The sequence below is a fragment of the Chelmon rostratus genome, chromosome 2 (genome assembly GCF_017976325.1).
Source record: "Chelmon rostratus isolate fCheRos1 chromosome 2, fCheRos1.pri, whole genome shotgun sequence".
NCBI lineage: Eukaryota > Metazoa > Chordata > Actinopteri > Chaetodontiformes > Chaetodontidae > Chelmon > Chelmon rostratus.
In genome coordinates, this window is record NC_055659.1 from 21430735 (window position 1) to 21455655 (window position 24921).

Consider the following 24921-nt stretch of genomic DNA (forward strand, 5'->3'; position numbering starts at 1 on the left):
GGAAGCTAGATGAATTTCCCTTCAATGTTAAAGCGCCGTAGTGATTCGTGGTAGAAAAGGAGATAATTGTTCTTCACAATAACATCGACATAGATGCTGTGTGGAAGTAGCAAAAAACACTATATATTCTTATTATTTATTAACATATTTATCTATTTTTAAGGTATCTACGTGTTCTATGCCGTTTTAATTTGAAAGCCAAGACCAGAAACAAACTTGCTCTTAACTGCTCTCGAGGACTTGCCCGTTCTTCCAAAGTTTTGGAAACGTTTTCTGAAGTTATGCTGCGACAGTGATTTTGGACTTTGTGTTCGAGTATAAACCTTTTGAAACGGCGTCCATACTTACTCCTGAATTATTAGCACACAAGTAAGATGTTCTTGTTCGTTCGAAACGCTGCTACAGTTGTTATTTCTCAAGGCAAAGCTGTGGAAAATGTTTTCATCGCGGGTTTTTAACCGTGGCAACGTTCAGAAACAATGCAGCCCGTTAGCTAGCGGCTCTCCTTGGTGAGGGTGGCACTGCAATATACGAATGCTTCAGGTACATTTCATCGCGAAGAGGGTCACGATATGGTCATTTATCTTAAATGTTCAAGTGTCATGTTTGCTTCCACCTCCTTCATATTGGTGTCACAATGTAACCCGGCGCGAGACTCAGCATGCCGTTGTGTTGGAGTCCAATGCTCCACATCAGCCGAGTTATGACGGTACATCTGGGCAAGCATCATGGCACACAACACTACCACCTCTTCCGTTCTCGGAGCCACAGGAGGTGAGAGGCCTATTGGAAAAATATTTCTTTTCCAAGTCAAGAGCCTAGAATTGGTGTAACTTCAGCCCCTAATCTCTCTTGTTATGAAGGTTTAGTCTTTCAGTCATCACCTGAGATTTTTTCTCAGGTGCAAGTTTTTTCAGTGTAGACATATTCCTTCGCCTGGAAATTGAAATGAATTGTTCATTTTGTTGTGTCCCTGAACCTTATTATAGCAACCAGTATTTTGAATGACTGGTGATGAGTAGATGTGGCTTTGGCTCTGAGAGGTCCCCTTGTTTATGCACGTCTGTAGGCTGTCATTGGATAAAGCTATTTAAATAAGCAGTTAACATATAAAATATGCAATACTAAATGCCCCTTTTCTGTTATTCAGAGGCTCTCCAGTATTCATGTGAGGAAACATGACCCTGGTGGGAAAGCAGCAGCTCTAACATTGCTTCACATGGATGGTTTGTTTGGAATTTTATACATCAGCAATGCAGTTAATAGCACAACTCATATCTGTGCAAACACCAGCTGAACAATTGTACAAACAACTCCATGATAGATATTTAGTCTGATTATCTGATCATATATTCCAATGTTGGACATATACACATGATTGAAGAAACAGTTTTAGATCTGTAGTACATCAGTAAGTACAAAATAATACAAAAGTTTTTATTTTTGCATTAATTGTCAATTTCAGCGTTTTTAAACTGTGTTGTACTCAGACTGTTCAAACACATTATCTTTAACCTGACAGGTATGATGGAAGTCATGGGGCCCACAGTGTTTTGTGCAGAGGGCCCACTCTCTTCTTCAGCTCCTGCTGATCCATGGGGACACTCCTTTTACACTTTGTTTACCTACATGACAAACATCTTGCACGTGCGGAGCCGCAGAAGCACACTCACCAGATACAACCTGGGCCACACTCTTCCTCAGGTGTGTTTCTGAAAGGTGTTTTGGTCATTGTACACAGTGACTTTTCATGGAGTGTGCAGGTATGGTACACAATTCAACTTTAATGCAAGTGGTAATTCATGAGATTTAGTTTATTGAGAAACCTTTTATGTGCATTGTTTTATCTTTCTTTTGCATGGTTTTCTATAGGATAGATTTTTCCTCATGTGTTTCTGTTGGGTCCCGGTTGTTTTAAAAAATAAGGTTTTATAAAACGAGCATTTGTTGAATCGGCACTCATATAATAAACTGTTGCATTATTATATCATATTACATCCCTTCCCCACACTTATTTCTAACATTACTTAACATGATTCAAATAAGGATTATCATGTCGGAAGAAGCTAATTGTACATTGTGTTGAATGTTTCTGCAGATTCAGAGCGTGCCCCCTCCAGCTGCATTTGGGGTTAAATTTCACAAGTGTGCACAGGTATATCAGCATCACTGTTTGAATACTGCCCATTTTATCTTTGTGAGTTTAATTTCAACATATTTTGCTGGGCTGATTTTAAATTGCAAATGAACATGCCAAAGACCATCCAGTGATTTACATTCTTCCTGCTCAATCATGTGGTCCCCAGGTGAAGCTTGACACGGATCCACCTCAGCTGACATTCTCCCTGCTGATTCATAACATGGGCCCAGTGGGTGGCACCAACTTGTCTCAGGTGGCTATCCGGGACTCCATATCTGGAATAGTACCCCTAAAAACTGAAGGCAGGGTGGTGGAAAGAGGCTACCAGACATTTGCCATTGATTCACTGTCTGGTATGTTTGGGATTGAAAAATGTTTTAAAAGATGATTCTACCACATGCCTGGTTTGAACTTTGAAAATGTCAAATATTAGAATTTTCTGCACGCTGCATCCACGAAGAATAACATTACTGATTTTACTTCTTTAGCTGGATCCCAGGTTGTTGTCAACTATACTGCTCACATAAGGAGTCATAAGAGTGAAGTCCTGGACCTTCCAGCTTTTCTCACCTTCTCTAACGCCTCACAGGTATTTTTTCTACTGCCCTATTTCTGCCCTTTGTAACTTGAAAAGCAAATAGACAACTTTGCTAAACCCAAAGATTAATCTGTTGTTGTGGATATTTTCAGTATAATAAGAACATTTTCTGTCTTTTGTGTATTGTTCCCTTCACTCCATAGAATGATGTCAGTATGTTCGGTCCACTGACAGCTAATCTTACTTTGAGGGTGAATTCCACTGACAGAGTAAGTCGTTTACAGTTCCGTAACTAGAAACACACCTGCAGCTTCTAGCATCTCGTGTTTGTTCTTGTACTGTTTTCGAGAAGTCTGATGTTTCTGTCCACTGTTTTAGATTTATCCTAACCATGGGGTCCATTTTGCTGGATTTGTTGTGGGGTTCTTGGTCACATTGGTGCTGCTGTCACTGGGATTTCTGGCCTTGAACCTGATAGGTCCCAGAACCAGGCTAAACCTTCTTCAGCAAAGGGTATCACAAATGCAAAAATCTATGTGTGTTGTTCCAGTTAATCACAATAACAAAGTGTCATTAAAAGAAAAAAGTAGATATGGTATGTATTTGTGTTGTCAGTTTTATGTTAATACACTTTGCATATTTGGTCTTGCTTCAGAGAAAGAGAGCTGATTCAGACCCAGAGTATGCAGACTGCAACATGAGTGAGACGGTAAAAGATGAGGCAACATTTGAAGACAAAATGGTGGACACTATGGTGCTGGAGGATCCCCAGAACATGTACCAGGCTTTGGAAAAGTGAGTATATCAGTCAAGAGGGAATTAAATATCTCTCCATAAGCCTTGATATCCTGTAATGGAAGAAAAACGATCAAAGAAATGCTTGTGGAGAAAACATATTCACATATGAACACAATCTATTTAACAGAAGTCTGCCCTTTAATTTAATATAGTTGGTTTATTTTGAGGCCAGCATCTAGCATTCATAAGACTTAATATAAAGGCAATTGTGTATTGGCTTCAACATTCAGTTACAATGGTTGTTGGTCCTGGCACTTGCTGAACTACTGTTTCACCCAAATAAGTATTCGTTAAATCATCTAATTCCCTCACACAACATTGTGGCATTTTCTGATTTAAAAATTTTTATTCTCACAAATGTTTAACATTATAGTCAAATCCACCAGGGAAAATGAATGTTATTAGCTTTTTGCAATGCACTTCAGCAAAAACCAGCTTGGTACAAGTTTACTCTGCTTGTTCTACCTTTTTATTCCCGTAAGCCTTGAAATGTCTACTCTGCTGCGTGCCACCAATAACCTGGAGGCCTCCCGGATTCAGATCTATAAGGACATGATGTCCTCCCTGCTGGGTGGCCTGCGGTCCCGGGGCCAGGCCAGTGTCCAGGCCCAGCAGAGGCTCCTCAGTGTGCTCCATGGACAGCTGCTGGGTATGGAGGGTCGGCTGAAGGAGGAGCGAGGGGCCCGCATGGCTGCTCTGGCCGACCGGTGTAACCTAGAGACTCGCGAAGAGATGGAGGCAGAGCACCGCAGAGAAGCTGCTGAGAAGGCCCAGGCTGAGCTGCTGTGCCAGCATGCAGACCAACAGGTAAAAATGTCATTTGTTTCAAGATTTGCATTGTGTATGTTATTTTTGCTTTTTCTTACTTAAAGAACAGCAAGAAAATAATTTTCAAGTGTCAACAAAAAGATGTATTTACCTGTAAAATAAAATAGAAATATAGAGATGATTGAACTTTTTTGGGAAGTAACAGAGATCCAAGAGAATCCTCTTAGTTTATTGCTTTCATTACATGCCAACACTAAGCAGTAAACCTCAAATTTTAACTTAACTAGGAGCTCCTCCACTGCAGCGTCCTCCTGGAGAAGTTGCACAAGCTCAGCCAGAGTCAGCTCCAGCGCATCCTGCTGGTCCGACATGAAGAAGCCTCGGCGAAGGTCCAGAGGGAGATCATCGAGTGGCGCCGGGTGGAGCTGCACAAGATTTTCTCTGAGGAAGTGGAGGAGGCCACCAGGATGGGCGAGTTGGAGAAGAGCACAGCCAAGAGCCTTCAGCACGATTACTTTGCCTGTCAAGTGTGTGACCAAAATTCTATTATTTTCTTTTTCTTTTCAGCAATCTGGATTTGTGGTAATCAGTACATCTAACATAAATGTGAAATACATTATGAGACATGTGCTTCTCCTTTCTGTGCAGGATCAGCTAGAGGAGGTGCTGGATGTGGTCCTTGCCAACCAGCGCTATGTGCTAGCTGAACGCCATGCTCAGAGAAAGTTCTTGGTGCACAGCCTTCACAGCCTCAACAGCCTGATTTCTGACACCTTCTCTAGCACCTCCAGCAATTTAGACAGCTGGTTTACTCACATCAGGAGGTTGGTGCCTATTGTAGTTACCAGTCATTTCACATTGTGCCATTACACCACCCTATAAATGCGGCAAAGTAAGCTTCTATAACGGTATGAACACAACATTTAAAAAAAATAATAATCTGACCTGCTTCTGTTTATAATAACAAATCTAGATTTGAATAAAGCTTGAGTGTGAACACAAATATTTGACATATACATATTGAAATATAATATTAGATTTTTTAAATATATAAACAAAAGCAGGATCAGAGTTGTGTTTTAACCTGGCATGGCTTTCTTTCTCCACCAGAGGGAGCATCATACCTTCAGAGCAGATAGACCAGCTCCAGGAGACAGCCCAGAAAGAGCTGGTGATGGTGAGGCAGAGACTGGATGAGGCACTGAGCCAGGAGAGGAGAGCCATGCGCTGTGGACTGATTAAGAAGAGGCGGGAGCTCATCTCTGACATGGTCTTTTAGGATTTTAGTCCAAACATCTGCAAAATATATACATTGTGGATTGATACCACAAAACCTATATGTACCAGCTTTAATCCTGCTTCCTGCCTTCTCCAGCTGCGGGTCCACAAACAGAGACAGAAGGATCTGTCAGGTCTGTCCAAGGGTCTGGAGGGAAGGATAGATGTAGACCAGCACCTGCACTGTTGGCAGAGCTTACTGACAGCTCACAGTTTGGAGCTAGCAGAGCTCATCAACAACCTGGATGAGGAGGCTGCCGCTGACATCCGCAAGGTGCCACTCTAACAGTCCACATCAGGCACATTCATGACCTACTTACCTAAACCTAAACCCCACACAGAAACATACCAGTGAGCTTGATTCAGTTTGATTAACACCCTGTCTTGATCATCAACCTGTTCTATAGGTGACCATGCGTGTGATCCAGGGTGCCATAACAGAAGTAAAAGCCATCCAGCCCTCTGCAACCCAGGCCCTGCTAGCACTCTTACCTACAGGGGCGCAACGCTCGGTGCTACTGCAGGTAGAACCAGAGGCGGGACAAGGAGCAAGCACTCTTCTGCAAGGCCAGGAAAAGTTGCACCAGGAAGGCAAGGCGGCCTTACGCACCCTCAGCTGCACCAGGGAGGCTCTGCAGAAAGCCATGGAGAATGAGCTGCAGGTGCAGAGGGAGCTCAGGGCGCGCTGCAGAGCTTTCTTCAGGTCTGTGATATAATAACAGCTGCCATTTCATTTCAGCAGATTCCCATAAAGGAAAGGTCTATGTTTGTGTTCTCAATGACCATGGATTTTTTGGGAGACGTAGATGGAGAATATGGATAATTTGAGACTATATTTTTACCACAAGTTCAGAACATCCGATGGTGGTATTCTCCGTGGTGTGTTAATCTGTCAGTCTTCCTTTTCTCCTCCTGTCCCAGTTGTTTATGTTCATCCCAGTTAACTCTGTGCGAAGACGACCGGCTCAGGATGAAACTAGAGTTCCAGAAGTGTCTCTCTGTGATGGACCGCTGCCTGGTGCTGCCTCACGCTGTCTCCAGAACCAAGCTCCACACTGCTCTGGCAGCTTGGAGAAAGGAGAGCGAGCCACAGATGGTGAACCCATAATCACACATCATTGAATTCAGTTGTTATTTTCTGAAAACCTCTGTAAGTAAGGTTAGAAAAATGTCTGACTTTGGCTACTGCTAGTTGTAGTATTTACTAAAAGGTCACAGTGGCAGACAGCAAGGCGCACTGCTTCCTCATTACACTCCTAATGGTTTATTATTTTAGTCACCAGTTTTATTGCTCATAGCATCTAATTGATTCAATTGAAAATGCAGGTGAAACACTCTAAAATACTAATGAAGTGAAAAGTTATCCAAAATGATTTCCTTTTCCAAGACATGAGCCAATGTAAATCCCCCATGTTCAACATCCACAGATTTGTCTCTGTGCTAACTTTGATGATGCTTCTACATTTCTTTGTGTTAAATCTCCTCATGATATGATTGTAAATGTAATTCAAAGGGAGGATCCCATTTGTAATATACTACAGCAGGAGATAATGGTGCATTTAATGTTTTCTCAAATGAATAAGAAACAGCGACCACCAGTGCAAACCACACTGAGATCAGCCTCAATTGTGTGGCTGCTGGACGAGTGCACATTGTTATTCAGAAATAATAAAGGGCTCCACAGAGTGGTTTTATTTCTAATCATCATAACAGCTTAACTGCTTGGAGTATTTTACCCAACCACCTTATGGATATTGTGGTTTTTGCAGATGAATATGCTATCCAAGGGGAAAACCAGCGAGGCCAGACAGAAAACAGGCACATCTGAGCTGCTGCTTTTCCAAAAAAGGCTCGAGGACAGAATCCAACTGTTTGAGAAGGAGAAGGAGATGGAGAGTGGTGTCATGAACAAAGTAAAGCTTATTTCTTGGTGATTTCTTTCTAGTTACCCCTTTAAAGTACACTAAGACCAGTGTATAAAGCTCATTCAGTAGCAGAAACTATGCACCAACTGTCTGTGTTAAAGTTCAGTGTCACACAGGGGGGTTTGGGTTCGTACAAGATAACTGAAATACATCCATTCTGAATTTGGCAGGTAATGGAGGAGATGCAGTTGGAGAGAGAGGATGATTTGCGCTCTCAGGCTGACAGCCTGGCCATGCAGATGGCCACCATCCACTACCAGAAGGCTGAGAGGAGGACCAAAGTCTTGGAGACCTCCAGAGCAATGCTCACTCTGCACAGCCTGCTCATTCAGCAGCTGCGGGAAAGAAAGAGCCTGGAGAGACAAGACATGGCCCAGAGTATACAGAGCCACTGCTTGGTAGGCAATGTCTGACTCCCAAGTTAACTCCTGTGTTGCTTTGGGTTTCCTCTGAGACTTCTCGCTAAACTTTGTAGGCTTTAATTAGAGTGTCATTTGACTCTTGCCACAGGGCCTAGAAGAAGCAGAACAACAGCTTCAGAAGGAGAGGACAGAGTTGGCCATCCTGCAAATGTCTCAGTGCAGACTCAGGTCAAATCCAACGCAGAGAGAGGGCTTTGATGAGGGCGAGGAGGAAAGCAAGGAGGAGCGGCTGTTTCAGCTGCAGCAGGATTGCAGGATGACGTCCATCCTCCAGGAGGCACTGTACAAGTGTGAAGAGGTCATCGCACTGTTGGCTGAGAGGTGAGCTGTCATGCCAGCGTCATCTCAGGAGCAATGAGGAATGTTGTGGATTGACACAGACCGTTAAATTTTACAATGTTTTCAGGTCTCAAGAAATGACTGCCAACAGTCAAGCCATGGAAGATTTAAAAGAACAAACGGGGCTCAGGAGACTTTATGCAAACTGTGACCAGGTCTGAATTCATCAAAGCTTTATTTTTCTAATGTTTTATTTAACAGTATGTTAAATAAGTGTATTAATGCCATGGAAAAATACAGGGACATCCTCACTACTGTGTGCCAGTGGAAGTAGAGAGAAGCTGTACTTAAGGTGGCTCTGTGGTGACTCTGTGTCCTGCTCTTCGTCTCAGGATCTGGAGTTTGCGTCTCAGCTGGTGAAGCAGAGTCAGGTGTCTGCCGAGGTTCTCCTGGAGGCCCTGCGTCTCCTCCTGCCCACACTGCCTGAAAGTGAACTCCTTTCCATCACCGATGCCCTCTGCCCCAAACAGCACCCTGTTTCATCATCTGCAGAGCAGGAACATGCAGGGTAAGAGCCCGGTTCAGCAGCTGTCTTTACACATGAGTGTGTTGAGAGAGGTACTAATTATTGTTGGTGTAATAACAATAAGGATATATTTTGATTTGTAGTGTATTTTTTTCTACGTTAATCTTCCTCTTTTTAATAATAAAAAGAAAAGAATATCTGCACAGAATATATCTAACTCCTTTTAGACAACTGAATTTAAAATCTGTAGATTTGACGAACAGCATCATGTGTTGCCAGCAGATTACTTCTTAGGATGATTGATTTACAGGCAGTAGCATGCCAAGTTCCAGCCCTTACAATCCTCCACTCGTGCATCCCACAGAAGATGCACTATATCAGGATTTAAATGGTGCTAGGACTTTGTTTCATGCTTACAAAGCTTTGGTCACTGTTGTCACTTCACTGCACGTCATGAAACTCAGTATTTATTTGGCTATTACTATACTATTTGGAGCATCACATAATATGAACTGTTTGGATAAATCTGTCTATCACCATCTATTACATATGACTTAGAAGGAGAGTGAAACTCTTGCTGAAGCCAGTTGGGCGAGGAGTGAAAACATCTCTCCCATCCAGAAAATCCTTTAGTGCTATTCTTTGCTCTTCCTTCATTTAATAAATATGCTCCAGTACTGAATAACTGATGCTATAGCAGCATCTACGCTAACCTCTTTAGGAAGTGCCATTGTTGTTTTCCAACAAACAGTAGCTTTTCTTGCTGTCGTTACATCTAAACCACACCCAGAGCTGCCAGTAGTTCCTTATAGGACGATGACTGGTCCGAACAACTGTGGTTCAGCCACAAGTGCATAACTTGAAGCCTTGCAAGATGGATTCTCATGTTGCATGACCTCGTGTGATCCCGTGATCTTGCAAATCCAGCTGCCTTGCGAGGTAACAAATTACCCTTCATTATGCAAAATTTGTCTGGCTCTTCCAACTTGCAGACGGGGCTTTGAGTTGGTCGCCGACTTTCTTTCCCCCCTTTTAAAGAAAAAAGAATAAAACAACTTGAATACGATCAAAATCTTTTTGCCCAAAGTGCGTGGCCACAAAGTCAGCGATTCAAGTTCTGTGGTTTAAGAAAGTCGTTTTCTGAGTGAAGTCACTGATTTAATAAAAGCAGCGTTGAAACACAGCAGCTGGCTCAAGCAAACCCATCTGGAAGCATTGTCTTAATTTTAGACAACAAATACCGTTTGAACTCTGTTCCACAAGGGTCCTTCTCCCCAAGCCAAGATGGAGAGATAAATGATTTCACTCATCATTTAATTTCCTTCTCTTCCTGCTACACTGGAACACTCTTGCCCCCGCTGAGTTTGGATTACTTTACTGATGAATAATGTCTCATGCATGAATCTCTTTGGATTGGAGCTGTCTGGCCAAAGGACAAGGGAATGAAAATGCTCAGTTTGGAATAATAAGACATGCCTTTCTTTTCTTTCTCAGCTCTTTTGTTTTTGTGTTTTGTTTGCAGAATAGACTTTACTCGTTCTTAAAAACTGCTTTAAGTCTTTAAATTCAAGCAGTCGTGTTTGAGAAAATGCTCCAAATTTGCATTTATATTGAACTGATTTAACCTCTAGTTTTGACTCGATTTATTTTAAAAAATGCAAATGGGCATCGGTTAAATATGTTTTAACATTATAAACATTCACACCCATACTTGATAGAGTACCCCTAACACACTTCTCCGTTCAAATGTCTGCCTTGCTTTGGGCAAACATTAAACACTGTTGTCAACTTGTAAAATATCAAGTTTTAGTTATCTGAAGAAAAGCCTCAAATGTTTATTCGTAGTGTTTCTTTCATTCACTGCCTGTCTCTGCCCTCCTGCTCCTTGGCATTCACCAGTTTACAGTGTGCAACCTCACAATTTGACCATTTACACACAGCCTAACATTTGTAGCTAAGTGTGGTCAGAGGTAATGCTTTTGACATCCGGTCCATATGTAATCAAACACCAGTTATCTGTGAAATAGCCTGAGTGTAAAGAAATAGCATCTGTTGGTGCTACTGACAAAAATGTACATTTCCGTTCTGCTTTTGTGAGCATTGTAAACAGTTGCCAGGTACTGTACTTTGTGTGTTTTTAAAGTCAGTAGAAGTACAAGAAATTCATATAAACTGGATGATGCCCATGATTTACTGTTCTGATCTGTGTCTGAATCTGAAATGTTCGTTCCCCTGGAGAAAAAAAACCTTGTGAGATTTTGCAGTAGGAATTATCTGTATTTATTAATTAACTTGACCGGCCGAACATGCTGTACCCTACAAGGAACAAGATTAAATATTTAATCTGTTTTACTTTAATGGAAAAGATCACAAAGCTCTCCCTCTAAACTAATGAAAAGTCATTACAGCGTATCAGATAGCCAGGCATCCTTGACTGTTTTTTTAATCAAAGCCAAAGCAGAGATCATATCGCGGTTACAGGCTTTATAATATATTGATGACTCTTTGACCAGGTGTGCTGGGGGGTGGAACAGACTTCTTCCCATCAAACTGAGAGAAGACGTGGTGCATAAAAATATGCTAAATATGCCGAGCTGCACTGTGGAACGAGAGAGGTGAGTGCTACTCTGCTAGCTGCTATATAAAGACTTGATGTTCCACCATCATCAAGACTAATTTGTAGTTCAGTGGTCACCAACATCACAGACAAATCCTTTATTAACTGTCATCAGTTACATGGCTGGGCTGCAGTGACCACATGCATGAGGTAAGCACTTCAACAAGCCAGTCCCACTAACAACAGACCCTTTGTCCTCCAAATCTCACAGACTCCAGGAAAAGAGGCAAAGTCTGATGGAAAAACTGCTCCCCAGATCCCGTCTCTCGGTTTCAAGAGATGTTGCCCCACTGCTGGTTGAAGAGGAAGGAAAGGAGGCGAGTTTTACTAAAGCACAGCAGCATATTTATAAGTCAAGCACGGTTACACAGCAGCACAGTGCCACTGCAAAGCAAAGGGCCGTGGACACACAGAATGAAACTTTACACAGCACAGCAGAGGAGTATGCGACGCAGCGTCACACTGGAGAAAGGCTCTTTGTGTTTCGGGATCCACCTGAATCATGTGACCGCGTGGATGCTCCTAAAAAAAAGAAGAAGAACTTCCTCAATCTGAAGAAATGCTCAGTGGCTCCAACAAACCTACCTTGAGATTTACAAACATTGTGTTTTTATGCTGATATATGATCATACTAATATCCAAAATAAACTGGTAGTTGTACGATGTAGCAAAAGGTTTTCTGTGCCTTTCTGAATGTATGTAAGTAAGTTTTATGTAAAGGCAGCTGATTTGTCTCCAGAGTTGTTTCCTTGCTTCATACAAGTGTTGCACCAGTTCATCACTTACAATGCTCTTGTCTAGAATGGATGTCTTTTAAAGTACAGATTTACTGAAAAGGTTAAACTTTACAGATTAGTTTTTTTTCCTTTTCCTTTATGTAGTCTCAGTGTGTACAACATTAGTGTCAAAGACTCTTAATCATGTGAAAAACTGCAGATATTGGGATATTTTGTGGTTTGATGTAAAGATGGTAAACATTGAAAATGCACAGGCACATGAAATGTTGAATCTTTGATGTGCAACAGTTGAAACTCATTTTGTAAAATAAACACTTTTGTGTGGCTGGAAACCCTTGGTTCCCCCTTGTTGATCTTGTGTTTTTGGACAGGTGGTTGACTGTAAATGTCTGGCTGTTATCAGCGGGAGCAGCTCAATCATCCCTGCTGCTCTGAACCCACATGAACACAGCATTTGCTTTCCAACAAACAGCAGACCCCCAGAATGTTTTCCTCAGCCTTTCTGCGCTTCCACGTCATCGTCCATCCTCCCCCGCCCCCCCGATCACTCCATCCTTAAAACTGCAGCACGTCTTCTTCTTGCTGCGTGAGAGACTGGAGTGACCCAGCCGCTGGAAGCAGTCCTGAGCACCGTCAGAGCCGACATGAGGCTGGGACCGGCCACTCTCCTGTGTTTCTTCAGCTTTGTGTGGCTGTCGGACTGCGCGCCCCCGACCTGCTACTCCAGAGCGGTCGGCCTGAGCAAAGAAGTCATGGCTCTGCTTGATAAGATCCACACCTACCACCGCACGGTAAGCGCTCTCACCGCCCGCACACATGTCAGACTGGCGCTCCGCATCACGCTTTCTAATGATGATGTTTGTCGGCTTGCAGAAGACGTGTGCTGACGTTCTGCCCACCATCTTCCTTGACGTGCATGTAAGTGGAACCAGCGGGGTAATGCATACGATGTGGGGGGTTTCAATTTCAATTAAAAACCACTTTCATTAATTCCAGTTAGATAATAAGAGCTATGGGGGTTGACCCTTGCAGTCCCAGGCCAAAAACCCCCTTTTCTCCTATACTCCCAGTTATGTTCCTTTCTCATGTATCCTATTAGCTTCAAATGTTGATGTATTGCTCGTTTCTTTTGCAGAATAACCAGCAATGTGTTATAATAAAGACTTATTTGAAGTGGATAGTTGCTGTGAAGATCTATAATAGATTATATACACATGTACAATTTAGGTTCCCCCAGAAAAATATGCTACAAAATGCTTTTTACTAGAATTGCGAAGGTGTCAAATATGAGATGTCTCATTACAGGAAAGTAACCCAAAGAAACTGTATAATCTGGTTAAAGTGATGGCAACTCTGAGCTCTCTGCACCCTCGTAGCCAATAAGCAACACAAGCGAAAACCGATGAAAGTTTTACTCACTTTTACTCAGATCAAACCTTGCCACTAAGCTTTCTCACTTCAGAGGGGTCAGGGGTCAACAAATGTGAATAATTCACCAAAGCATCACAGTAGTGAACTCTGTATATCCTCATTTTCCACTAAAATGAATGGGATATAAAGCCAAAGGTGATGCTCAAATGCTGATATAACAGCATGCATTAGGGGGTTACAACCTAGCATGATAGTTAATTTTATTCATAAGGTCCAGGGCTATTGATCGACATCGGTGCGAGCCTGCCTTAAACAGTGGGCGGGACAGAGGTGTTGTGATGGGACTGATCAGCAAGCTGACAGAACGATCTCGGTTAGATAAGAGCTAAAACTTTCACTCTCGCCATGCACTGGAAGCTAATTCAACACAAAATCAATCAAACCAATGCAAATGAACTTGTACTATGATTTCTGTGGCAGCATCGTCGCTGATGTGAATCCAAGGGTTTCTGAGAATATTTGACTATCACAAAAGGGTCCAATCAAAGTAGTTCACATGACCTTCAGTCGAGATGCTGTCATGCAAAAGCAAAGTTTTATCTTTCTAGAACGCGTGCATCACAACCAAGCTCCGGGACTTTCTGTATGTGGTGCTGAACCATCCTAACCAGTACTGCAGAGAGCGTCCCAGGATGGTGCTGCTGAAACGTAAAATCCAGAACTTGTACACCATCATCACCAGAATGTGTTATCGGGTAAGAAACATCTGCGCTGTTTTTCACCTCAGGATTCTTGTTTTCAGGCGTGAGTGGCTCATACATGCATACATGTCTCCGTTTGGTTGGCAGGACCTGGTGTTTTTCACAGATGACTGTGAGGCTATTGATACCGGCCACAGCAGCCCTTACTATGCCGAGGACAGGCTCCAGCTGCTGCAAGAGGAGAGATGAGCAACACACGACAGACACGCATTGATCTATTCATAAAACCACATACTGTATGCTGAATGGTAAAGCGTGCACAATACACACAGCAGCCTGCACCGCATTAGATGCATCATAAGCAACACAAACAGTGCTGTTTCATGTCGCACCCAGTTGGCTCAGCGTTGGCTGCACACTCATGTTAGTGGACATGTGTGGCCGCATTCCAGCAATGAGTGCAGAACTTTCCACAGGAAATTTGCTGAATGCCAACCATGCCGAAGAAAACCTTGGACTAATAAACCAATAAGAGATGCTTGTGAGCCGGGCTTAACCGCTGCTTACTTACCAGGGCTGATCAAAGCTTCATGTGTCATTAAAAGAAATATGTTGTGTTGCCATAACCCTTGGTCTGACTAACATGTCTTAAAGGAGCACTGTACAGCGTTTTGTAAAACACGGTGGTTGAAAATGTTACGTAAGAAATAGATGTTCCAGGCGTTGCTTTCTCACACTCGGCCGTACGGTGCGTTCCCTCAGAGGTTTCCCACACAGAAAGTTGCTTTTTTAACTTTTGTTTCATATGAAAGATGTTAGGACAGTGCTGCTGCTTGTAGTGAGGCTGAACAACATAAACACTTTCATGGCTTTCAGCAGATTGGATATAAAGTAACAGTGCCTTCACTGCACAGACATATAGAAACTGCTGTTCTTATGCAGAGTTCATGACAATCTATACATGTAATAAAACCTCTCTTTATGTATCAGCTTGTCCTGTTGTCTGAACTATTTGTCTGTCTATTTCCAAAGTGTCTGCGAGTCGACTCTGGGAAACACCACACGAACCATTTAGAGCACACTGGCTCATGTCCAGTCTGTGAATCAGCATGATTCCTTTTCTGAAATTTAAAACAGGAGTGAGGTTATTTTCACCCCGACTGACACCCAGCATGTGAAAATTTTATTGTTATAGAAACAGTATGAAGTTTTCGAATGTCGCTGCGGGACTGGAAGGCAGCTGTATTATAAGTAACCTTTGTTTTAAAGTGCAAAAGCATTTTGTCTCTGCAAAGCAAAATAAGCTGGTTGCGTCTTGAAAATGAAAATGTGATAAATGAAGCAAAGTGGGTCCTACACAAACCACAGTCTCCACTCTCTCATTGTGCATTCAAAAGACAAAAACACAAAGAAATAATAACTCGCACAGTGAGGGAATGTAGATGTTTCTTTGGCGTCATTATTTCCTCCACCATTCGAGCTCTCTGGAGAAGTAATGGCGCAGCTGCCATTATTTTCAGAACAGAGTTCTGACTTGTTGCACTTGGCAACATGTCAGCCTCTCTCCTTTAATGTGTGGCCTCTGCTGCCCTCCCTTGGCCACACTCTGATCTGCACACAGAGGTTGTTCTCAGTGTTTTCCATGCAGACATATTCAACGTGTTCTGTGATTTTAGGCCCATTTCAACCTAAAATATGGAACAAATTTACTTATTTTTCTGTTTCTTTTTATATCGTGTTTTGCAATAAAGAAAATATTCCTGTTTTACCTGATATGTGCTGCATTTTGCTCTGCCCTGGATATCATTTAATCCTTGTTTTGAATACATCTGGTTATATGAGGCCGTGATGTCAGAGTTAGCACAGTTCACTTGACTTAAACTATAGCCAGAAATGAGTCAGTCTTGGGTTTGGCCCTGATGGCCCCTGAGCAGCAGCCACACTGGCCCCGTCAATAATCCCTCCTTTCCATGGGAGACACTCGTTTCCCTCCATGTCAACTAGTGTGAATACCTGCATGTAGATGACTTGTAGAGACTTGAATTCAGTTGTGAGAGGTAATCTACCTTGGTGAGCATTCAGCCAGCCCTTCTTTCTGTCAGACGTGGCTGTTGTGTGGCGCTGCTCCGTGTTGGCTGCCAAACAACAAAATATTTACTGAAAGAAACAATCAAAAACTCACAGTGTGTTTGTGGTTGTGGATTTGCCTTCCTGACAACACACAGAAGATCATTAATGAAAGGTTTTTAGCAGCTAATCCTCAGAACTTCATGCACCACCGATTGTCAAAATGGCACCTGTTCACATCTGCGTTACCTCACAATGATGACCAGTTGTTTTCATATGCTGACTGTGATCTTCGACACATATATTTGCTGAAGGGAGCCACGGTTTCTGTTTTGGCTTTGCTGTTTGCTTTAGTGCTGCTTGGACCTGGTGCTGCCAATGTTGCTGCCATAAACCTTCAAAATACCATCAGCTGTGAAACCCGATGCTTCACGTTTGTCCTGCTGAGTTTGCATGTGGCTAAGTCATCTTAGTCAGCTTCACACGCCTTGTGCAGGACGCAGGAGGCGCGAGTACGTGCCTGTATTGAGGCTTGTTGAGGTACCAGTCATGCAGGAGCTGAGCTGCTCCTGGGTAAGGACCATCAGGCACCTCTGAAGGCTTATCCCCCATGCAGAGCTACATGTTCAGGGTTAATCCTCAGAGGGAGTTTGGCAGTGCCTTGATCTGTCACAAGGTGGCGCTGGATGTATACTTCCACATTGCCACATCAGATGAGGATGGTTTATCGTCATTACATGCTGCTGACCATAGACTGTATATAAAGGTGTTTCACTGCCTGTAATGATCAACAATTTCTAGATTAAATTTGAGGTTTGCAAGGGTGTGTGGATTCACAAAGATTTCACACTCGTGATAATGCTGCAGAATCTTAATCAGCAGCCCAAGAGGATGTCCAGCTGTCATTAGATCATTCTTTAAACGCTGCCTAAAAACAACACTCACAGCTTCATCAGGCCTGAACTCAAGCTTCACTTTATCTTACAACACACACTAATCTGTTTATAATCATTTAACAGCCTCCATGTTGCACTAAGCATACTTTTGTTTTTGTGCCAAGAATCAAGTCCTTGCACTTCTGAACCATCAGGCCTGAAGCTCTCGCTGCTAATTAACCAACCCTACGAAAAAACGAAAAACATTTTAGTCAGCAGCATGTGGCTTGTTAAGAAATCAGCCCACAGTGTGGTTATAAAGCTTAATTGCTTTGCTTGTTGATCATCATTAGAGGGCCGCAGAATCCAGGTTATTTTCTATCATTAAGGCAAAACGAGAACAGAACATTTAAACCACAGGCGGCCAGGTAATTTAACAATTTTAATGTCCTGTGACACTGCACCAAAAATGCTAAATGCTGCACAATAAAAGAAACAACAACTTAGCCGAAGGGTGACAGTAATCATTCTCTGCTTTGTTGAAATAAATTGCCTTGTAAAGGACAGATCAGAAACCTATTTACATGAAAGCGTCGGTGATGCAGTTTGTGATTCACTTTGGTTTATGGGGTTTCCAGGCAATTTTCCATCACATTTAGCATTTTTATTGCATCTTAAAAGAAATGTTGCCTCATTAGTCCACATAAGAAAATGTTTCCCCCTTAATTTCCAATAGATGATTGGCACTCTCTGCACGCTCTGTAATTACGCTGGATGGAGGTGTGTTTTAGTGTTCAGTGAGATTCAAAACTCTCACATATTAGACCAAAGCTTCCCCTCCTGTCAACAGTAAATGTACCTTATAAATGCACAATTGTTCCACTGATTTCCACGTTGAGGTAATTTTTTCAATAAAGGGTCAGAGGAGGACTCCTGTGAATAGGGACTGTTCAGCAGGCTAAAGGCAGCTATTTGTAATCAATTCAGGGGAGATGACTCTGCCGGTGTCCCAGTGATGACTGCAGGGACTTCAGGTTACAGCATGAAGTGACCAAAGTCCAACACCACCGCCCTCTAGTGGACACGACAGGCCACATAAACACAACATGAGGAGGTTCAAATCCTGAATTCTTCATTAAGTCATCCGATTTCACTACATCTGTGTGAAGAGAACAGTTCAACTAATAACTCAGTAAGTCTCAATAACTCAAGCTGACAAACAATTCAGAGTGAGGATAATGTACCGTTATAAATGGTATGAGCAATGTGCATTCTTTCATATATTCATATGACTTCCATCCGCTTGAATATCAGCATGTAGGCCTATTGGGGCTGAAAAGCCCAACTAAATATTACGCAAATATGGCTTCATGGTGAGCTCACTGCATTTCATTAAAAAAAAAAAAGCTCTAATATTTCTGTAACTTCCCTGCATGAGAACATCTGGTTTTGTAGGAGTCTGGTTTTATAAGTCTTTTTGGGAAAGACAGACGCAACACATTGCTGGTGATGGTTTGCTGGGAACCGAACACTGATTTACAACATCCCCGCTGCATTATTATTATTATTATTATTATTATTATTATTATTGTTGTTGTTGTTGTTGTTGTTGTTGTTGTTGTTGTTATTTACAGCATGTTGCTCTGACTGACCGGTAGTTCAAATCGGCTGTTTGCAGACTTCGTGTTTTGAATGAAACTATGAAGCAGTTTTCTGAGTCTGAACGCATTTATTGTCTCTCAGGTCTTCTCTCACATCTGTTGTCTGAACTCTGAGTTCACTCTGAGTTCACAATCTGTGAAAGACAGATTTAAAAATCGGATGAGTTATTTTATAATTTCATCAACACTGTGCCTTTTTTTTAAGGCGTTTTCACCACAAACACTCAACACGTGAGCTCGTGCAGGAAGTGTCTCATTATAAACTGTGACGAGGGTGAAATCACAGCATCCTCAAATTATCACAGGACCCGGTGACTTCAAGGTCTCCCCCATCATGTTTTTTTTTAATTTTATTTTGTCCTAAAACGTTTTAAAACAACTATTATTGTGTTTTATTCGCTCACTGTGAACAATTGTCTGAAAATGATGGAAAGGCGCACAGCCTAGAAACAGGCCTCGGCCTCCTCAACTACCATTTCTAATTATGTGGATTCACTCAGGTGCAAAGTTTAAAGATTATTTTTACTTATGTAATATTGAGTTTGATGAGCTGCTTTCTCTCTTTCCACTTTCACCTTTTTAATCGAAACTGAGAGCTTTTTTTAATGTTACCGAGTCCGGACAGAAGGTGGTGGTGTGGTATCTGACAGGAAACAGAGACACTGACTCCAGCTTGTGTGTTTCATGGACTCCTCTTGGGTTGAAATGATGGTGTCAGGTCAGTTTTTCCTCCCGCATTTCACGAGGATCATGATAATGGACGCGTTTAGAGTTTTGTGCGCGGATATAACATTTTATGAAAGGTTGATTCATCACCAACACTTGGATTAATACCTGATTAACCTTTGAAACTCAAATAAAATAAAACGTGCAGACGTTTATCGACGCTATTGCTTTGAAGGAAAAAAAAATCGATGCTTTAATTAATAAAAAACCCTAATTTATAAAGAACGAAACAGAACATTTCTAACAGCAACTTCCTTGAAATAAATCATCGCGTTTTTTTACTGAAATAATTGCTCAGTTTAGAAGAAAACCTCCTTAATGATCAGCACGTTGAATAATATATTTTTTTGGTGAATATAAATTGAGGCACAATATCTCGCAGAGATCATCCTGCAGGAAACAATCAGCAACATGAACAAATCACATGTGGCTTAAACTTGTAATTGAATAAAAGCGTGTCGCTCCAACATGCACATAAATCGTCATTTAAATTTTAATTGCATTATATTTGAGGAATAAATGGCGGGTTTTCTTCAATATCCCATATTACATCTGCTAATATAAAGTCATGTAACGTGTCCTTTACACGTCAGAAAACACATCAAATAAAGGTTAAAGGTGCAGACGACTGCTTTAGCCATCATTTATTCGAGCTGTAGGCCGAACAGCCTCCTGTGATCTTCTGGATGATAGAAAGCAGCGCGTTTTGTTTTCTCTTTGGCTCCTGGCGAGATAGACAGCCGGGGACAAAGCGGTGAAAGGCTTTAAAGGATGGACGGCTCTCTTTCTACTCTTTTGTGTCAAGTTTCTCTCCTTTTCAGGCGGATCGTCCATCCGTGTGATTTCAGCTCATTGTCGGTGATTCTGTAAGTCACACATCGTGGACGAGATGAGGAAAACACACCACAGAGCTCCATAAATCAAAAAACAGTCAGGCCAAATCCGCCATGAACTGAACTCAGATAAACGTTGTGCTAAGAGACGCAGTGATAAAATAAATGCTGTTGGGGATTAAAAGGTGTCTGAATAAACCCCAGCTATCTGCTGGCCTTGTTTGGGACAGCAGCAGCCTGTCGGCGCACGGAGGAAATCGCTGCGCACAGAGCACAAGTGTTGCCCGTCCCAGTCCCCCGTTGACATTTTAGGAATGATAAAAGTTCCGCCTTGCCTGGAGCTACAGCCTCGCTGGAGCCGGCCTCCGTCTGCGGCAGATTGCCTTTGCTCATTACAGCAATTATTTTACTCCAGTTTAACCCCTGCGTGAGTGGCAGGGAGCAGCAGAGAAAGCCTTTAAAAGCGCCGCGCACTGGCCTGTAATTTCCCCTCTATCTGATCCTGGTCCCAGTTTGTCATGGAAGTCTCCCTGATGGCAGAAAATGACTCCTGCGTTCACCACAAGTATGAAATATTTGCTTTACGCGCTCCAGTCAGGTAATACGCTCATATGTGGAGTAACACATGGGCTCTGAGCAGCCTGTCCTCTGTGTGATGGGGTGTCACCCGGCTCATTTTACACCCTAAACACTCCATAATGACACTCAAGTGGATTGTTTACAAGCAATTTAGCCCAAAGAACCAATCCTCAATATTTATCGGTGTGTTTTGAAGTCAGCACAACTGGTTGCGCCCCCACCCCACCAAAAAAAAAAAAAAAAAAGTCTTCTGGCGCCAACAAAATCTAGGTTAGTTGTTTCAAAGCAATAGGCAACAGCTGTAGCAATACATTCCAGCAAATAACATGTGACAAGTTTAAACTGACAGTGCGCAGCAGCGCTGAAAGGCTGGGATATCTGCGCAGGAGCACACCAAGTGTCAAGGGTTTAACTCGTCTTGTGAATAAATGTGATGTGTCAGTATTGTTGTGCATGGTGTGGCTCATATAAAGTCCTCAGCCTTATCAATGACAAACCAAGCGCATAGCATTAAAATCAAGCTGCTCATTATTCCGATTTTCTCTTTTATAACAGCAGGCCTGAAAATAATTATTCCCTCCTGCCTTTCTCTCCGTATAAACTTGTTTGTCTTAAAATGTTGTCCAAGAAGTTCCAACCCTCACAACAGGCCTAAACTTCATCCTGCAAACAGATAAATAAACGTATAAATATTTAAGTATTCCCTGTAGTTTTCACTAAACATTAAAATAATTCTTTTCTCCCTCTGCTTCGTAAAGGGACCGTGGAGTAACATGGGTGCTGCAGGCGCCGTGCAAGTGTCAGTCAAAACGAACAACTGCTTAATGAAAAAGAATAAACAATTTATTGTTAAGTTATGTCACAAATATATTCATAATATAAATGAGGATATTCTTCAAATATACATTATTTTACAGTACACATATCCCTTCCGAAGGGAATCATTCCAACAACAGACAGTGCTGTTATAAAAACAAATGCTGTGGTTCTGCAGATTCACAAAGAGCATTTATTGACACTGGATTCAGTAACCCACTGTAGTTACGCATTGATATGAATGCAACAAATGAAGAAGTATGGTTCTTGCAGTGTGACAGCAGCCCGCAGACGTGATGGAAGCCCAACCTAATGTCTGACTGACTCCCAGGAGCTGCGCGGTGTGAAGGCTGTTTTACCTGGCTGTCAGCAGGAGGGAGCACACTGTGGCACTGCCCGGTGTCCATACTTGACTGTCCAGTCGTGATTTATCATTGGCTTACAGGTACTAAATTGTTTTCCACCTCTGCGCCGCAAAAATGTCCACCTTCAAGTCATCTAGTCTCGCGCTCAGGTTGTTTCTTGAATTAACATTTCTAGCATCAATAAAAATCCCGGATTATTACTTCAAAGTCCACTGGCAAAATCAGATTTAAGACTCAAGATTAAATGACTAGTAAAGATGGATTCTTTTTGCAGTGTGTGAACTTACTGGCGAGGTCAAGAGAAGTGGATAAACTTCAAGGTCCTCAGAAGGGTCTCGGCCCCCTGACAAGATGTGACACTGAGCTCACCGCCAGGATGCCTCTTTATTTAATTCAGCGTCACCTTCAGCTGTCCGGAGGGCCCTGGGGAAGTATTCTCAACCCCCCGGTGTCCCACTGCGCTGCCCCTCGTCCTCCGTCCCTGTCAAGCCAGGTGGTACATACTGTATCCGACGTGAGCGGCGTACAGTCCCACGGGGGAAACCGGCAGCGAGTGCCTCTGGAAGGGGTGCGACCCAGCGTAGGACGCGGGGACGTGCGCACCGAGAGGAAAGGAAATCCCGAAAGCTGGAGGCAGCATAGGCTTAGCTGCCATTTTCAGTTTTTCAAGTTCTGCCTCCTGCAGCCGCTTGGCTTTGGCCCTCCTGTTCTGAAACCAGATTTTGACCTGGGTCTCAGTCAAGTTGAGGGAACTGGAAAACTCTGCGCGCTCGGCGATGGAAAGGTACTGCTTCTGGCGGAACTTCCTCTCCAGGGCCAGCAGCTGGGACGTCGTGAAGGGGGTCCGGGGCTTTCTGTTGGTCTTGTGTTTTCTCAGTGGACAGGCAGGAGGACTCAACCTTCCTGTAAGAGGACAAAACGCTTTCATTTAAAAGCTTGGATTGAAACGCGCAAAATGCGCAAATCCACACGAGACACAGTAAAGGCTATCGTGTAAAACACGTCGGGTGTGAAAGACACACGAGTCCGATCATTTATTACAATACGAACATAAAATTGCACATGTTATAAGGACATCTATTATTTCTACAATCTGGACTTACGTGGAGGTGTCGGAGAAAAACGAGGGTTCTGTATCCATGAAGTCCTCTCTTTACTGTCCGGGCTCTCGGGTTTAATCAACACGTCTTCTGGCATGTTCATGATGTCGCCCACCGAAAACGAGGAGCTCATGGCTAAACCGGGAGCTGAAGTATCCAGACTACCGAAAGCACCCATCCGTGCGCCCTTTCCCAGCGCCTGGGACGTCCCGGGAACGGACGTGGCATCCGGGGATGCCATCTCTCGGCTGGGTTTCCTATCAGCCATCAGTGCCTCGACGCTGAAGGGCAAAATAGCAACTTTGGGCTTCCCAGTCTCCTCTGCGGGGCTCAGGCTGGTCTGCATGTCGCCTCTGCTGACGAGAACCGAGCGGGGAGGAAGGTCTTCAGTTTTCAAACCAGCAGTCAAAGCTGACATGGCGATCGATGGGGCCATACAGGTCCGACTGGCACGGGTGAGGTGACTCGTTGACTCTCGTGGATATAGTGGAAGGAGTTACGCAAAGTTACTGCTGTGCGCCGTTGGGTGACGGTATCCTCATGTTTATGTGACCAAATTGGAGCGCAGGGCTATAATAAGGCAGGCGTGGAGAGAGAGGCAGCCAATCAGAGGCGAGATGGGCTGGTCCCTGCGAGTCTCTGAAAAAAAAAATCAGAGTGGGAAAGTTAACAAAAGTTACTTTTTTTTTAAAACAACCCACTTTAAATAAACATAAACACAACAAACTCTTAATGGAGCGTGATTTCATCAAGACTAAATCCCACAAAATCATGTCTTTCCAGAAACTAGACTCTATAATAAACCTACAATTAAGTTATTGACATTTTATAACTGGGGCCGTGAGCATTCTGTCTATTATTAACTCACTGTGTTTATAACATCTTTGATAACTTCTCTGGCCCAAACATTTTGCCGTGCTGTATTCACATGGAGCCGTACGTGATGACTGACTTTGACATGCGCTCAGCTTGCTGAAGTGCGTCTTGATTATTGCACAACAGTTTGCTGGCCTCTCTTTATGTGACGAACCTCTTGCAGCGCGCTGTTTATTGATGGCTGCGGGGCTCTAATCAGATTGAAACACACAGGCCTTCGCAGTCATTTAGGGGTAATTATCGGGCTTGGGGGGAGGGAGGGATCACCGGGATTTTTTCTTCCCCCTTTGACTACATCCATTAAAGTCAAAAATGATGTGGAGTCGGGGGGTAAGAGGGGGGGAGGCAGCGTGGAGCCAAGGAGAGATTTAACCCAGGACTGTCATTGATTTACCTGCCATACCTCTGTGTGCCTTCTCATTATCTGCACTCCATAAAAGGGGGGATTTCTTTTGTTATGGGCCGAAAATATGTCACCGGATCTATGTTCTGTATTTCATTTAGAGTGGAAAAGTACAGAGTTTGATTTCATATCAAAATAACGCTGCTGCTTTAACTTCAAGATAAAAAAAAAGTTTCATAAACCTAAAGTAAAGACATAAAAATTTAGCTCTTTTTTTGCTGTGTAGTCAGTTCTCAGGAAAAGCGTCTGCGTCGCTAATTGCCAAGCATAAACAATCTGTCACGATTTGTCAGTCTCCCTAATGGGCAGACAAGTTATGTTGTTTTTAGGCGCCAGCATTGCCCGGATCAAAGCGCTCGACTTTAGGGAGACTATTGAAAAAGCTGAACCCGCACCGTGAGCGCAGCGCCGCCTCCTCCTCCACCCGCCCTAGCCCAGGGACACTGAGCCATTCAGCCTGAAAAATTTACTTTTTCTCAGCCGTTCGCACGCCAGTCCCATCCATTCAAACGGGCGCTAT

General features: G+C 43.0%; 3 protein-coding genes across 3 annotated transcripts; 2 read left to right on the forward strand and 1 right to left on the reverse strand.

The window, feature by feature from the left end:
• The first annotated feature begins 274 nt into the window (after nt 1–274).
• LOC121618021 (limbin-like) lies at nt 275–12351 on the forward strand. The gene is made up of 23 exons (XM_041953262.1): nt 275–774; nt 1151–1226; nt 1523–1704; nt 2099–2155; nt 2307–2493; nt 2629–2729; nt 2882–2947; nt 3057–3191; nt 3334–3473; nt 3959–4283; nt 4532–4771; nt 4893–5068; nt 5355–5514; nt 5620–5796; nt 5930–6225; nt 6444–6618; nt 7292–7435; nt 7618–7845; nt 7958–8190; nt 8276–8363; nt 8541–8716; nt 11188–11289; nt 11503–12351. The coding sequence occupies exons 1-23, from the start codon at nt 535–537 to the stop codon at nt 11879–11881; spliced, it is 4083 nt and encodes a 1360-aa protein (XP_041809196.1). The 5' UTR covers nt 275–534; the 3' UTR covers nt 11882–12351.
• Nucleotides 12352–12597: 246 nt separating this feature from the next.
• On the forward strand, nt 12598–15873 carry LOC121622077 (cytokine-like protein 1). The gene is made up of 4 exons (XM_041958904.1): nt 12598–12819; nt 12902–12946; nt 14008–14154; nt 14248–15873. Exons 1-4 carry the CDS (start codon nt 12673–12675, stop codon nt 14347–14349), a joined length of 441 nt encoding a protein of 146 aa, XP_041814838.1. The 5' UTR covers nt 12598–12672; the 3' UTR covers nt 14350–15873.
• A 5789-nt stretch (nt 15874–21662) lies between these two features.
• msx1a (muscle segment homeobox 1a) lies at nt 21663–23657 on the reverse strand. The gene is made up of 2 exons (XM_041956668.1): nt 23126–23657; nt 21663–22925 (listed from the first exon to the last, which is right to left on the reverse strand). Exons 1-2 carry the CDS (start codon nt 23556–23558, stop codon nt 22507–22509), a joined length of 852 nt encoding a protein of 283 aa, XP_041812602.1. The 5' UTR covers nt 23559–23657; the 3' UTR covers nt 21663–22506.
• Nucleotides 23658–24921: the final 1264 nt, after the last annotated feature.

Coding starts and splice junctions, on each gene's coding strand:
- LOC121618021 (XM_041953262.1), top strand. CDS start 535: ATGCTTCAGGTACATTTCATCGCGAAGAGGGTCACGATATGGTCATTT. Junction 5,797..5,929: donor CTGCCGCTGACATCCGCAAG/GTGCCACTCTAA, acceptor CCTGTTCTATAG/GTGACCATGCGTGTGATCCA. Junction 7,436..7,617: donor AGAGTGGTGTCATGAACAAA/GTAAAGCTTATT, acceptor TGAATTTGGCAG/GTAATGGAGGAGATGCAGTT.
- LOC121622077 (XM_041958904.1), top strand. CDS start 12,673: ATGAGGCTGGGACCGGCCACTCTCCTGTGTTTCTTCAGCTTTGTGTGG. Junction 12,820..12,901: donor TCCACACCTACCACCGCACG/GTAAGCGCTCTC, acceptor GTCGGCTTGCAG/AAGACGTGTGCTGACGTTCT. Junction 12,947..14,007: donor CCATCTTCCTTGACGTGCAT/GTAAGTGGAACC, acceptor TTATCTTTCTAG/AACGCGTGCATCACAACCAA.
- msx1a (XM_041956668.1), bottom strand. CDS start 23,558: ATGGCCCCATCGATCGCCATGTCAGCTTTGACTGCTGGTTTGAAAACT. Junction 22,926..23,125: donor TTTTTCTCCGACACCTCCAC/GTAAGTCCAGAT, acceptor GTCCTCTTACAG/GAAGGTTGAGTCCTCCTGCC.